Source organism: Drosophila santomea, chromosome X (assembly GCF_016746245.2).
Source record: "Drosophila santomea strain STO CAGO 1482 chromosome X, Prin_Dsan_1.1, whole genome shotgun sequence".
Classification (NCBI taxonomy): domain Eukaryota; kingdom Metazoa; phylum Arthropoda; class Insecta; order Diptera; family Drosophilidae; genus Drosophila; species Drosophila santomea.
In genome coordinates, this window is record NC_053021.2 from 19,256,977 (window position 1) to 19,270,456 (window position 13,480).

The 13,480-nt window shown below is 51.9% G+C and overlaps 1 protein-coding gene across 4 annotated transcripts; it reads right to left on the minus strand.

Annotated features, from left to right (window-relative positions):
* Window positions 1-2,128: 2,128 nt before the first annotated feature.
* Window positions 2,129-13,347, minus strand: LOC120455906 (neurogenic protein mastermind). Of its 4 annotated transcripts, none has more exons than XM_039642410.2 (6): window positions 12,736-13,345; window positions 10,498-10,764; window positions 10,241-10,406; window positions 4,201-10,154; window positions 3,637-3,741; window positions 2,129-3,561 (listed from the first exon to the last, which is right to left on the minus strand). In XM_039642410.2, the coding sequence occupies exons 2-6, from the start codon at window positions 10,585-10,587 to the stop codon at window positions 2,956-2,958; spliced, it is 6,921 nt and encodes a 2,306-aa protein (XP_039498344.1). In that variant the 5' UTR covers window positions 10,588-10,764; window positions 12,736-13,345; the 3' UTR covers window positions 2,129-2,955. The 4 variants fall into 4 exon arrangements, with proteins under 4 accessions (XP_039498344.1, XP_039498345.1, XP_039498346.1 ...); XM_039642411.2 differs by lacking the exon at window positions 12,736-13,345 and adding an exon at window positions 11,958-12,227; XM_039642412.2 differs by lacking the exon at window positions 12,736-13,345 and adding an exon at window positions 11,794-11,935.
* Between the last annotated feature and the right edge of the window lie 133 nt (window positions 13,348-13,480).

Below are 13,480 nucleotides of genomic sequence, written 5' to 3' on the forward strand. Positions count from 1 at the left end.
AGGGCCCGTACCACTTGTTAACTGAGTTTCAGCCCAGCAAGGAGATGGGAATTGTCCAATAATTTTGAATACTTATGTTAATTACAACCTTCAGTTGATTCAAAACTTTACGACTTGCAAGGACCATGATTTTCATCTGGTTTTTTCCAGTTACCACCACAGTTACCAGAAATCTAAGTCCATTCATTGCCATGCTTGGCAAATGAAAGCGCCATTCCTTTAATTCCATAAAAAAATGAAAAATCATGATCCAGTGATGTCACTTCAGGCTTTAGCAAAAACCCAAATTAAAAAAATTAAGATACTATTCCTATTCCGTTTATCCCAAACTAAAATCGCTGAAAGGAATATGCAGTGGTTTTCATTAGTCTAGCAACACATCTACCAAAATGTCGGGTTTCATTTCCTTTTTGGTTTTCTGTTTTTAATATTTTATTTAAAGTTTTTATTTCATTTCAAACTTGCTTTAAACTTCCTCTTTTTCGTGGGTAGGGACTTTTTTGAGAGGGGGGCGGGGCGGTGGGCGTAGCGTTCGCTGGCCCATTTTTACGAAAATTCAGTATTACTAAAAATTAATTTGAATGAATTGAATGTAAAAATGGTTTACATATATTTGTATGCATTTATATGCCAAGTACTCTTCACTTCTCTTCTCCTATCCTCTCCACCATCGTCTACTCTTCCTCTTCGTTCCGTTTCCGGCCTAAACGTCGTCACTATCGTTATCGTAATCGTTATCATGCTTATGCTGTTTGCTATCCTTGTTTTGGTGGAGACGAAAAACCAGATGATGCATTTAAAATATAGGTATAAATTAATGTTTATATCATTTATCAATATGCTATATAATATACCTTTTACATGTATTGTGTGATAGCAAGCTTGCTTTGTTACTTTTACTCTTCATTTTCATAAATTTGTGTTTGCTTTCGATTTCAGTTTGTTTTACTTTTGCTTATAGTTTTGTTAATAACTAAACATTGCCTGGCAGAGCAAACGTCCCAAATAATTTGGGGTTTTCATATGTGGGCGTGGCTGGGGCGCATGTGTGAGAGAGAGTTTCTGTGTGTGTGTGTGTGTGTGTGTGGACAAATTAATATCGCTATATGGTTTTCTGTTTAATTTCGGTTTGCTTTTCAGAAGCATAGCGAAAAGTGCCTTGCTCATGCTTTTCATTTTATTTTTCTTTGCATTGTTTAATTATTAATTCTACTACGCATAGTCCTGCGGAATGTGACAGGGATTTCCTTGCTCCCATTGGCTTTTGGGGTGTTAAGAGATCCATGCCCCATTCCGCCGGGTTTCGATCCGAGTATAATCGTTTTAATTACGGTTACTGGGATATACTTGTGAATTTTTTGCTTTTTCTTAAAAATGTTTGCTGGAGTGTTTTTGTTTATCTTTAGCTTGGATTTTGCCTCTATATATATATTTATGTGTGGTTGCCTGTGTTGTTGTTTGTTTTTTTGTTTTTCATTTATGTGTACTATATGCCATACATATCATATCCTTGTTAAGTTACAGTTACATAATGAATTACACATTTATATAAATCGTTTAAATTTCATGTTGCCTCCTCACCTGCCCACCATTTGCATTCTACGTTGAGCATAAACGTCCTTTTTCGTGATTTTCAAATTGCAGCAGAACTGGCGGGTTAATGTTAATCGATTAACTAATTATCGCCGGCAGCGCCGAGGTGGCAGCACTGACTGCGAGGGATCCGGCGGCGTTGCCACCCGTGTGCGATTGCGCTGAACACTATATTCAAATTGTCGCCCTCTGTTTTTTGGTTTTTAGTTTTAGTTAGGATCAGGGTTTCGTTTCACTTGACTATAACAATATAGAGTCCGCCGAGTACAATTTGTTACGCAAGTGTGGTGTCTAATTGTATTAGTTGTTGTTGTTGTTGTTAAAAATACGAGATTTTTATGGATTTGTTTTAAGTTTGAACTTAACTTTGCGCTTAAATAAATTCTATTTTTCGCCCTTATCCGTTCTCTCTCTCTCTCTCTCTCGCTCTCTTTGTCCGTCTATGTCTGTCTCTTTCTCTCTGTTTGTCTGTCTCTCTCTTATTCGCTGTCTACACAGAAAGATTGATATCAATATAGATAGATGGGTAGATAGATAGATGGTATATATAATGTATATTGTAGCATAATCATAAATTAGAATTATTAGTTCATTTTTTGTTGGTTGCAAAAAAAATTAAACAATATGTATATATAAAGAAATTAAAGCATTCGCAGTGCCAAAGGTTCGTTTTGTTTTTCTTGATTCGTTTAAAGGAGATAGACTCTACTACAAAAAATCATAAGTATATAAAAGTAATATATTATTATGTAAATTTGTTTGACAAAAAATACAATCTGCTATTCTGTATGTATGTATGTATATGTAAATGTATGCATGTGTGTGTGTGTGTTGTGGTGTGGTATGGTGTTGTGTTCATTTTCTTTTTTTTTTGTTATATTTCTTCTTGCAATTAGGTATTCCTTACTCGTTTCCTGTTGTATCTTAACTTTCGTCTTACTTTCGTTTTGCGATTTAAATAAAGTTCCTCGCTACGGTTGCCTTCGCTGATTTTGCTGATTTTTCTGAGTTGCCATTTTGTGGTTGTGACGGGGATTTCCCCAAATAGCTCACTATCCTACTTGCATCGGCCCTTTTACATATTTTTTGCGGGCTCATGCGGATGCCTGTGTCTCGCTTGGTTACTTGATTATATTCCACATATCTAGTTTTAATCCTGACTTGCTCTGTTTACGTTTATGTTCTCGGTTCGGATGCGGATACATTCCTCCAGCTAGCTCGTGCTCTTGGCCAGTTTGCACTTTATTCTGCTGCGCTATCCATCTGTATCATTGTGTTTCTGTTTCGTAGTAATCCTGGTGTGTTATGGTGGGTGGCTGGGATCGGCTGGGCGGTGGGTGGTGGGTGGTGACCATCTGGTATTCAGTTCGCATGCCACTCACCCCGATTGCCCGCACCGCCCGCTCCGCTGGCGTTATTCGCATAGTAGGGCTTTCCGGGTCCTGATCCTGCCGCACCGCCAGCTCCACCGCCGCCTCCTGCACCACCGGGTCCACCATTGCCACCGTTATTGCCGCCGGGCGGTCCCACAGGTGTTTGACTGCCACCGCCTCCGGCACTTCCGGCCACGCCTCCGCCGGCACCGGTCACCTGTCGCATATTCTGGGCCCGCTGAGCCGCTGCTGCCACAGCTGCCGCCTGTTCCCGCTGCTGTTGCTGCTGCTGCTGTTGTTGCGGATGCTGCGGATAGTTGTTGGGCCGCTGAATGGGCGTGGGATAGCGTCCCTGGCCGCCGCCGCCACTTTGGCCCACGCTGCCAACGCCGTTGCCGCCGCCATTGCCGCCCACCTGGGAGCCACCGCCTCCTCCTCCGCCGTTGCCACTACCGCTGCCCACCGCTCCGCTGCCACGGCCGCCCAATGCATTCATGTTGGGACCATTGCCGCCGCCGCCCTGTCGCTGTTGCTGCTGCTGTTGCTGCTGAGATTGCTGCTGCTGCTGCTGAAGCACCTGGTTCTGCAGATCCCACTGAATATTAGGGTAGGAGGAAGAAAGGAAGGCATAAAGCAGCAGTCGACTAAGCTGAGCTTGAAGGAAACCTACCGCGCCGTAGTTCTTGTGATGGGGTGGACTGGGCTGCGACTGCACCTGCTTGGCCAGACCGAGGCTCATATCAGCGCTCAGCGGACTCTTCAGCTGACGACCCATCTGTGAAATAAAGCATGAATGTGATTAGGATACATACAATAGAGAAAATCAGTGGCTATAATATCCATCTCCAAACTCCGAGCCTTTAGGGCAAATATAGTTTTCTAATTTGATCCGCTTCACTACGTTTGAATGATTTTAAAGTATGAAAACAAATCGATACTAATGTATCAGACATTTATTGAGTATCTTAAATGTACATTATGGTAGTAGGAAAGCCAAGCAAAAATTAATAACACAATTTCGTTTCAAAGAATATGGCGATTAACCCAAGAATACATTCAAATACATTGCTTCTTCAGTCATTTTTTTTTTCTGGCTCCGAATCTTGCTCAAACTTGATCGGGGTCTTGATTTTTTTTGGTTTCTTGGATCTTTTCGATTTTTTATAGAGCTAGGCGAACAATATGATTACTGGTATGGGAAAGTGGGTACTGGGTGGTCTAGTCCTGCGCTTACCGAGTCTTGCATGTGTGCCTGGCCCTGACTGCCCTTGAGATAAGCCGCTCCGGGCGTCGGTCCGCCGCGGTACTGATTAATGCTGGCCGCCGTCAGCAGCTGCGAGTTCAAGAACTGTGTGTTGAAGGTGCCCATCGTGTGCTGCGACTGCGGCGGTCCTGGCGGCCCATTGGAGCCGGGCGGTCCGCCCTGATGGCCGCCATACATGCCGGCCGCAGTGGCCAGTCCATAGCTTTGCGCTCCGCCATTGCCCTGCGGCGGTGGTCCACCGTAGAACTGCGGTCCGCTGGGACCGCCTGGCGCCGAATTCGAGTAGAAGCTGTTCGACTGCAGCTGATGGGCACCCGGCGGTGGGCCACCTTGGCCGGGATGTTGCGGCGGTGGACCCGCATAAAGATTCATATACGGCTGAGTGGTGGCATAGGGACCAGGTCCTGGTCCTGGACCGCCACCGCTACCTGCCGATTTTGAGCCAATGGCCCCGATGGTCTGCTGGCTGGGCGGCGGTTTGGCCGCACCGGACGACATCATGGAGTTGCTGCTTGACGAGATTATTGCCACTGCGGCATGGTTGCTCGGATTGCTCAGCTGTTGCGAGCTGGGCTGGCCAAAGGGACCGGGTCCGGGACCCGGACCACCGCCCAATCGGAACTGGGAGGATAGGTTCGAGTACATGTCCGGTGTGGGCGCCGTGGGCGGTAGGCTGCCGCCGTGCGGAGTCTGCATCGCGTATGCATTCACGTTGACATTGAAGGGACCTCCGCCAGCGGCCGCTGCCGCCGCCGCCGCTGCTGCTGCCGCATAGTGGTTCGGGAAGCTGTGGGCGGCCGCCGCCGCCGAGTAGGCGGGCGAACGGCTCGAATGATCGAGCGAATGGAATGGAGCGTACAGATTACCCCCCTGCGACGGTGGCGGTGGCGGCATCTGTGACGAGTTGAACACCACGGCCGGCGGACTGGGAATAGTGGGAATGCCTCCAACGCCGAACTGCGGTGACGCCTGGTAGAAAGAAGGCTGCTGCTGCTGGTGAGCCTGCTGCTGTTGTTGCTGGTGCTGAGCTTGCTGCTGCTGTTGCGAGTGCTGTTGCTGCTGCTGCTGGCTGGGCGGTGGGGACATGCCCAGGTGCTGCTGCTGCTGCAACTGCTTGGTCTTCTGGTGCGCCTGCTGTTGCTGCTGGGGACTGGGGTAATCCTCCTGCTGGAACTGCTGCTCCAACGATCCAGCGTCGAACGGCGATCCATGACCGTAGCCATGGCCATGACTACCGGGCACCGGTCCCGGCGAGGAAAGTGCATGGTGCTGGTGGTGCGCCTGTGCCTGCTGCTGCTGGTGGTGCTGCGCCTGCGCTGCCGCCACCGCTGCCTGCTGTTGCTGCTGCTGTTGGTGGTGGTGGCTCTGCATGTGCACCGCCGACACCGCGTAGTGCGGCATTTGCTGGTGTTGCTGCTGATGCTGGGAGGCGGCCACGGCAGCCACAAAGGAGGCGGCGCTCATGTGGCCACTGCCGTCGTCACCTGTCTGCTGCGGTCCCACCACCTGCTGTTGTTGCTGCTGCTGCGCCACCACCTGCACCTGGGACTGTTGTTGCTGTTGGGGCTGCTGTTGCTGTTGCTGCTGCACCTGCGCCGGCGATGGGCCATCGGACATGGGCGTGGCCGACTCCCAAACCTTCTTTACGCTGGCTATCTTCATGTTGAGATCCGCCGTCGAATTGTTTTGCTGCTGCTGCTGCTGCTGTTGTTGTTGCTGTTGAGAGTGTTGTTGCTGCTGCTGCTGTTGCTGCTGGCTGGGCGTTTTATCGATGGTATCCACAACCTTTAGGGGTGTGGTTGGATCGTCGCCGAAGCTAAATCCGAGTTTCATATCCTGCGAATCATCGCCAGAGCCCGCCGCCGTCGCCTTGCCACCGAAACTCATCTGAGAAAGTGCACTGGACAGGCTGTCAACGGTCATGGTGGCGCCACTGCTGGACACCGAGAGCGTTCCGGGCTTAGTTACCACGGCAGCGGCAGCTGCCTGCTGTTTATATGTCGAGTTTTCAAAGATGATCGTGTTGACGGGTGCACCGGCGTCCAGTAGGAGATTGGTTGATGGACCCGAGCCAACGGCGCCGAGCGAAGTCTTCTCCCCAATGGCGGGCAACTTGCTACCCGCCACCTTCTCACCGCCGACAACGGCGCAGGATTCAATCTTCTTCTTGTCCGCCGCGCCGGGAACTGCGACCGATGAGGATGTGGCAGTAACGGATCCCACTGCAGTGCCAGGGGCTGCGAGGCCGGGAGGCAGAGGTAGGCGACCCGCTGCTTCCTTCTGTAACTCATCCTTAGCTAGCAGGGCAGTGTTGTGGGCAGGCGCCAGGGCGGCAGTCTTGTCCTTCTCCTCGCCCCCAAGCGGAGATGAATCCTTGTCATCCTTGCTTGGTTTGTGCAGGCCGGCGCTGAGTGCCAGCTGGTTCTGCTTGGTCTTGTCTAGGTCCGCCTCCGACTCGGAGGTTCGCTGTTGCTTGCCATATTCCTCATAGCCAAGTCTGCCATAGCTGCGGCCCGCTCCGCCAGAGCCCGATCCTCCAGCGGAGCCGGTGCCCACGGGCTGTCTACGGTAACCAGAAGCAGAGGCGCCTCCTCCGCTGGAGAGGCCACCACGACCACGTCTAGAGGGTTCGCCGCGTGGCGAGAAACCCGCCTTGTTGGCCGACGCACCGGAATTGGGCGCACCGTTGCCCGACTCCTTTGGGCTGCGACGAGCTGCTCCACCTCCTCCACTGCTATAGCACTCCTCGTCCACATCCTCAGAGTGCTCCGATTGCTCACCGCCGCTGCCGTAATAGCGTCTGCCACCGCCACCGCCGCCGCCACTTCCACGACTGCTTCCCCAGTCGCTGGCGCTTCTCTGGCCGCGGTAGCTACTGCCTGATCCTACGGATGATCCGCCAGTGCCGCCAGTATAGCCACGGCCACCTCGACCACCGCAAGCAGCTCCGCTCCTGGGACTTGGCCGCTTATTACCGCTCTTGTCCTCATCCGCCTTGCCAGCCGCCGACTTCGCCTTGTCTTCAGATTCCAATGCAGACTTGTCGTCAGCGCGCTCGTCTCCGGGCTTCTCGATCTCAACGCTGCGTCGCAGAATCTGAGTGGGCATGGGATCTGCTGCCAGCGTCTTTTGCTGCTGCGGCGAGGCGGGCAGCTGCTTCTGCTGGTTCGAGGACTCCTCACTGAGGCTCGGCTGTCGGGCCGGGCGTTGCAGGATCTTTATTTGCACTGCCGAGTCGTGACTGTGGGTCGAGGAGAAGCTCTCCTCGCGATGACGATGGTGCACCTTCTGCTCGGCATCCGTTTGCTCCGCCCACGAGGTGCACGAGCCAACCAGCACATCGTCGCCAGCCGATGAGACGCTGGTCTTACGATGCGAGTTCTCAGATATGCTGCGCGGCAGAGCTTGTGCCTGCCGATAGTCCTGACCGCGGGTGAACCGCTGCTGCTGCTGTTCCATCTCCTGATCCTCTCGAGCACTGTTGCTGTCGTGACGATTTCGCCCGTATCCGCCGCCGCTTCCGCCGACACTCGCGCCACGCTGCGCATAGCCACCGGAGATGCTGCGACCCTGCCCAGCATTGGCTTGTGCTCCTCCACCAGCGCCACCGCCTCCTCCGCTTACTCCACCCTTCTGCAGGTAGCGGGAATTGCTATCGAATGCACTGCTTGCAGATGCGCTCTTCTCGAGGCGCGGCAGCTGCTGCTGTTGTTGCTGCTGCTGGCGCTGGAAACGTGGTGGTAAATTTGATTGGAAATGGGTAAGGAAGGTCTTTTGACCGTAGTCGCCGCCTGCTGACGAGGATGACGAAACTCCTCCGCCGCCACCAGCTCCTCCCGTGGGAGTTACGCCGCTTCCCAAACTGGAGATACTTCCACGGGGTCGGCGATGCAAACCTCCGCCGCCGCCTTGGCCTCCACCCTCATCTTCGCTGACATTGCCTAGCGGGGCGGACGAAGGTGGCACCTCATTGCTCAACGAGGCTGAGCCAGATGATACTCCGCCCTCGGCTCCGGCCAGAGCAGCCGCCGCTGCCTTTTTGCTATTCATCTTCATTTCCAGTTCTTGCAGCTTCTTGGCAGCCGCCTGCTTGCGTTCCATTTCGCGACGCTCTTCCTCCTCCTTGCGCTGCTTAACTCGCTCGTACACGCTGGCATCCAAGGCAATTCCGCCGGCCACTGGTGCTCCCACGTTGCCAGAGCTACCTCGGTGGCCATTCTGTTGGCGGACCTCTTGCTGCTGCTGTTGCTGGAGCTGGTGATCCTGAATGCCTTCCGATGGCTGGTCGCGATCGGTGCTCTCCTTGCCGCGCTGCCAACTGGTTGTGGAAGCGGACAGCTTTCGTTGATCGTTTGAGGAGGAGGTTCCTTGCGCCTGCATTTGGGCGGAGCTGTGCTGCTTGCCCTGTCCTTGGTGCTCTTCCGGAGTGGACTCATCGTCCGAGAATGTTAGTTTCTTTGTGTAGTCAATGTCGTCCTGCTTGGTCCAGCTATCGTCCTTGGCGATGGCGTTGAGGCGCTCCAAGTCCTCTTCACGTATGATTGGACGCTGCATTTGGGCCACCTCCGGCTCCACCACGTAGTCCTTATCCTTGCGCCCGACTCCGCCACCGCCTCCGTTGGCCTGCTGCTGGGATTGTGGGGGAGTGGGTGATCCTCCAATGCCCAGTCCAGATTGTGGGGGCGACGAGGAGGTCGGTGGTCGCTTGGGAATGGCAGTGGCCGCCCTGAAGCCTCCACTGCCCACCACCGCTGGCGAGGCAGAACGAGCACCCAGGATTCCGTTCTGGTAGGGAGCGTTGGGCAGAGCAGAAGTGTCCAAGGATCCGCCGGCCAAAATACTGGCCGCCGTCGCTCCACTGGCGGGCAACGGAGCTCCGCTGCGCATGAACGAGGGCATCAGCGATAGTATGGGCAGGGGCACAGCTCCGCCCGAACCGCCTCCTGCTCCGCCATTACCGCCCATCTGATGGTGGCCCGGGCCCTGTAGGTTGAGGCCCTGGTCCGCTGCCGCAGCGGCTGCCACCTTGGCCGCCTTCTCCTGCTGCTGCAGCCATGCGGCCGTATCGTTCTGTGGACGAAGGCTGAGCTCGCCCAGATCCGCGGACCCGCCGCCGACGTCGTCGCTGCCATCTCTGTAGTCGCGATGCGAGTGGTGTCCATACTGGCGCCCGTGGCCATGGTGGTAGTCCCGATGGTGCTGTTGCTGCTGGTGGTGGTGCTGTTGATGCTGCTGGTGGTGCTGCTGATGCTGGTGATGGTTTTGGTGACCGGCATGGTGCGCCTGATTCTGGTAATGGCTCTTGCCAGCTCCAGATCCGGAACCCACACCCGCTCCCGATCCTCCGCCGCCGCCGCTGCCAACTGTGCCGTCCAGCGTGGGAAATTCGTACTGGAACTGCGGACTCTGGTAATGGGGCACCACCTGCTGTTGCTGGCGCCCATAGTTCTGACCGCCCGAGCCCCGCTCGTGTCCTGTGGTGATGGCAGACCATGTCTTCGGCGAGTTGACTGAGTGTCCGCCCGATCCTGACCCTGGTCCTCCTCCTACTCCTGATGATCCGCCGCCGCTCGACCCTCCTTGTCCGCCGCCGCCGGAGCTGCCCACGGAGTTGTTAATTAATTTGAAGTTCTTGTTGCCGCTGCCTGAGCTGCTGGCGTTGTTGTTGCTGCTGCCGTTGTTGCTGTTGACAAACTTTCCGGCGTTAGGGCCGAGACCGACGTTATTGTTGTGCTGGTGCTGACTGTGAGTCAGCTGCTGGGATAGATGGCCCCCAGCAGATGAAGACGCAGCTCCTCCGCCGCCGGATCCCGCTCCGCCGCCCGCTCCTGAACTTCCGCTGTGGGCAGTGGTGTTGTTGTGGCTAGTGTTGGTTCCTGCCGCGCCAGATCCCGCTGCTCCGCCTGCTCCTCCAGATGTGGCTCCTAAAATACAAAATTCAGTCAATTAAACCCGTATATCTTAACACACAACCCATTAATAATGATGAAATCGCAGAACGAACACCTACCTTCGACTGAGACTAGGAGATTGTTGTTGCTGCTGGTGTGGGTCTCGGCCTTCAGGGATGGCAAATTGGCTGGTGGTCGCCTAGCGGACGGCACTTTGCCCAAGATTTGCATTCCATGTTTACGTGGCACTTGATTCTTTTGTGCAGATGGTTCACTCGACTCGCCCTGCAAACAATAAGAAAAATGTTGTGATCAGATAGGTTGGGGGTTGACAACTATCAAGATCTAGATCTAGGTCTAGGGGCTTGTTACTTACGCGACTATTCTTGTACATGCGATTTATATCCAACGCTGTAAATTTGGGCTTGGCATTTCGCTCTCCCCTACTTCCCCCCAGTGTACTCATGCTGCCAATAGATCCTCATTAGCGTTAGCTTCCTTCACGCCGCCGCCGCGCTCCTCGTCTTCCCGCTGCGCTGGAGGATGGGCTAGGATGTGGCTTTGGCTCTTGACGAGAGTTTGGTTAAGGTGCAGAGATCGCCGCTTTTCGGCCTAAGCTCCTTGTTTCAGTCTTTCTGGTGGGCTGCAAAAATCAAAAGCGTAGATAGCAATTAAATTGAGTACAAGTGAAGGCAAGCCGGGGCGAAGCGAGGCAGTTGCATGTGGGTGGTGCTCCCTACAAATTGTTTACTGCACCACTGGCCTTTGTTTTGCGGGTCCGGGAACTCCTCTATTTAGCCACCCCCAACCGATCCGCACCACTAACGCAGACAGAGGTGGATCTGCACCGAAAATTGGGGGGTTCTTTTTAGAAATTGATTGCAAATAATTCGGAAACTTTGCGTTTTCAATGCATTGAACACCTTGCGAAACTTTGAAGACAAAAAGAAACAAGGAGTTTCAACAATTCGTAATTTTTTCGAAGTATTTTTGATTTTGTCAGTGTTCCACAGAAACTTCAGTTTCGTTTAAAGTTTACAGTATATTTTTATAGTGACAACTAAATCGTAATTGCATCCAACTGGCACAAACTGTTCCCAGAATCAATTGGGATTTTGTTGATATTGCGTTTATTACGAAAACGTTTGGGGCTACTATCCTCCAGTTTCTCCCCCCTTTGATCCGCCCATGAGTGCAGCCAATGTTTGGTGCGAGCAGGACAGCTAGTGCCCCGAAGCACACGCAACTGAGAGGCTGCCTTATGTAGACGGCAGTGGGAGCGAGACAGCTAGAAGGGTCTGCCCACACACACACACACACACACATCAACGCACAGCAGCGGCACAAGCGGCAACGCATTGAAAGAATTTTTTGCGGTGGCGTCTTGTAATAATTGTTGGGAGGGGGCGTGAAGGGGCGGACGAACAATGGCTGACAACTACAGCAACAACAGAAAAACGGGGACAGTAAAATCCTCCCAACAACAACACCAACAATGGCCGGCATTTAAAATGTAACCAATTTGACAGATGCAAGTGTGGGGAGTACAAGACAATCTAAACGCTTGGCAACAATTCTTTTTCTCCTTTTTGTAATAACAACCATTCACAAGCAAAACGCACACTAACACCACGCAGGCACAGGCGCACACATCCCACACACACACACTTACGTTCGCAGAAACCGAGAGGCTTTGATAGTTATTATTTAATCGACGAGTGCAATTTTTTTTCTTTTGTTTTAAAGACGTATCCTTTTATTTATATTTGCATGTGCATGTATGTGCACATTGGCTGGCAAAGGCAAACAAAGAGAAGAAAGACGAGTGAAATATACCGTTTAAACACCACACACGCACACGGCCACACACTCGGGGAGTTTCGTTTGTTAGGCAGCGATGATAAACTGAATGGAAAACGCTTAAATTTGTTTACTTCGAACGTTTCGCGGTCTGCTGGCACACTTGGCCGTCTGTATATTGGTTATTTAACTGTGATAGACCGTTTAACTTTGCACAAATTGCTATCTTTTGATTCTGCTTTCCACCTTCCAACGTAAAGTTTGCCGCTGCTTCTTCTTCCTCGAGTTCTTCTTCTACCACTTCTCACTTTTCGCATGTATTGCGTGCGTGTGAGTGGTGTGGATTGCGGCGTTGCCACCTGGTCCGGTGGAATCCAGCCAGACCGCCAAGTAAAACTAGTGCAGGGGTGGCAATCCCGGCAAACACCTGGCAATTGTTAAACAATTAGAGAGCGTGCTATTTGCCGATTAAACGGAAATTAACATACTCTTTGCATCGATGCCGACAAAAAGAGAAAACGGAAAACGATGACCTGCCGCCGACAAATGCAACGCTGCTTGCGACATAGAGCGGGACAACATGATTAGCAGAGGATCCATTCGCTCCCACTCGCACACGGCGAATTTGACAAAACCGACAAAACAATTTTTTTAATTAACTGTAGATTTCTAAAAAATAAAAATGCCCAATTTACGAACCCTGGCGCCGTGCAATTAAACTGATTTTGCAGTCCCTGCTAGCAAACAAATCTCGACTCCGGCCCGAGACTCGGTCTGCGGCCAGAGCGAGAGCAAAAGACACCATAGAGCTTACCCTTTCGCACGCAGAGCACACACCGCAAACACAGTTCGTTGCTCCTTGGCTTCTTTCTTTCCTTCGCCTTTTTTTGCACTCTTTCTGGCGCTTACTCAGCGCCCGTCTCGCCGCTTGTGAAAACACGGGACGAAAAAAAAAGAGAGCGCAACCAAGACGTGACGTTGTGCTGCTGCTGATGCAGTTGTTGTTGTTGTCAATCGTCTTTGTTCGACAGAATCTTCGATTTGGTTGAATTTCGATTTCGATTTGGTTGCGATTTTCGCTATGTTGCGCTGGCTTTGTCAGCGCTCTCGCTCGCACTCACTGGCACTCCGCTCTCCCACTCTCCGCACACTCGCGCCGTCCCTCTCGCGCGCTGTGGCTTTTTTGCAAGTGTTGGTGGAAAATGGTATCGGGTGAGGAGGCTTCAAGTAAACCCGTTTGAATTCTTTTTTTTCACGGGTTTTTGCCGTTCGTTTTCTAGGGTTTAGCTTTGCACTCACACTACACGCGCACTCCACTTGCGGTTGCTTTTTATTTTGATTATTTGCGTTGCGTTCTTTTCACGTAATACGTAATTGTCCATTAGTTTTAAATCGTATGTATTATTTTTTTGCCATTTTACGGCAAGCGTTGCCAGATTTGAATGTGTGGATTGCAGTGCTGCCCGACCGTCCGCAGATTGCCACCGTTTGAATGTGTATCAAACTGTGGTTTATGTTCGATATTTTCGATTTTTAATTTATGGATATCAATTTTGGAC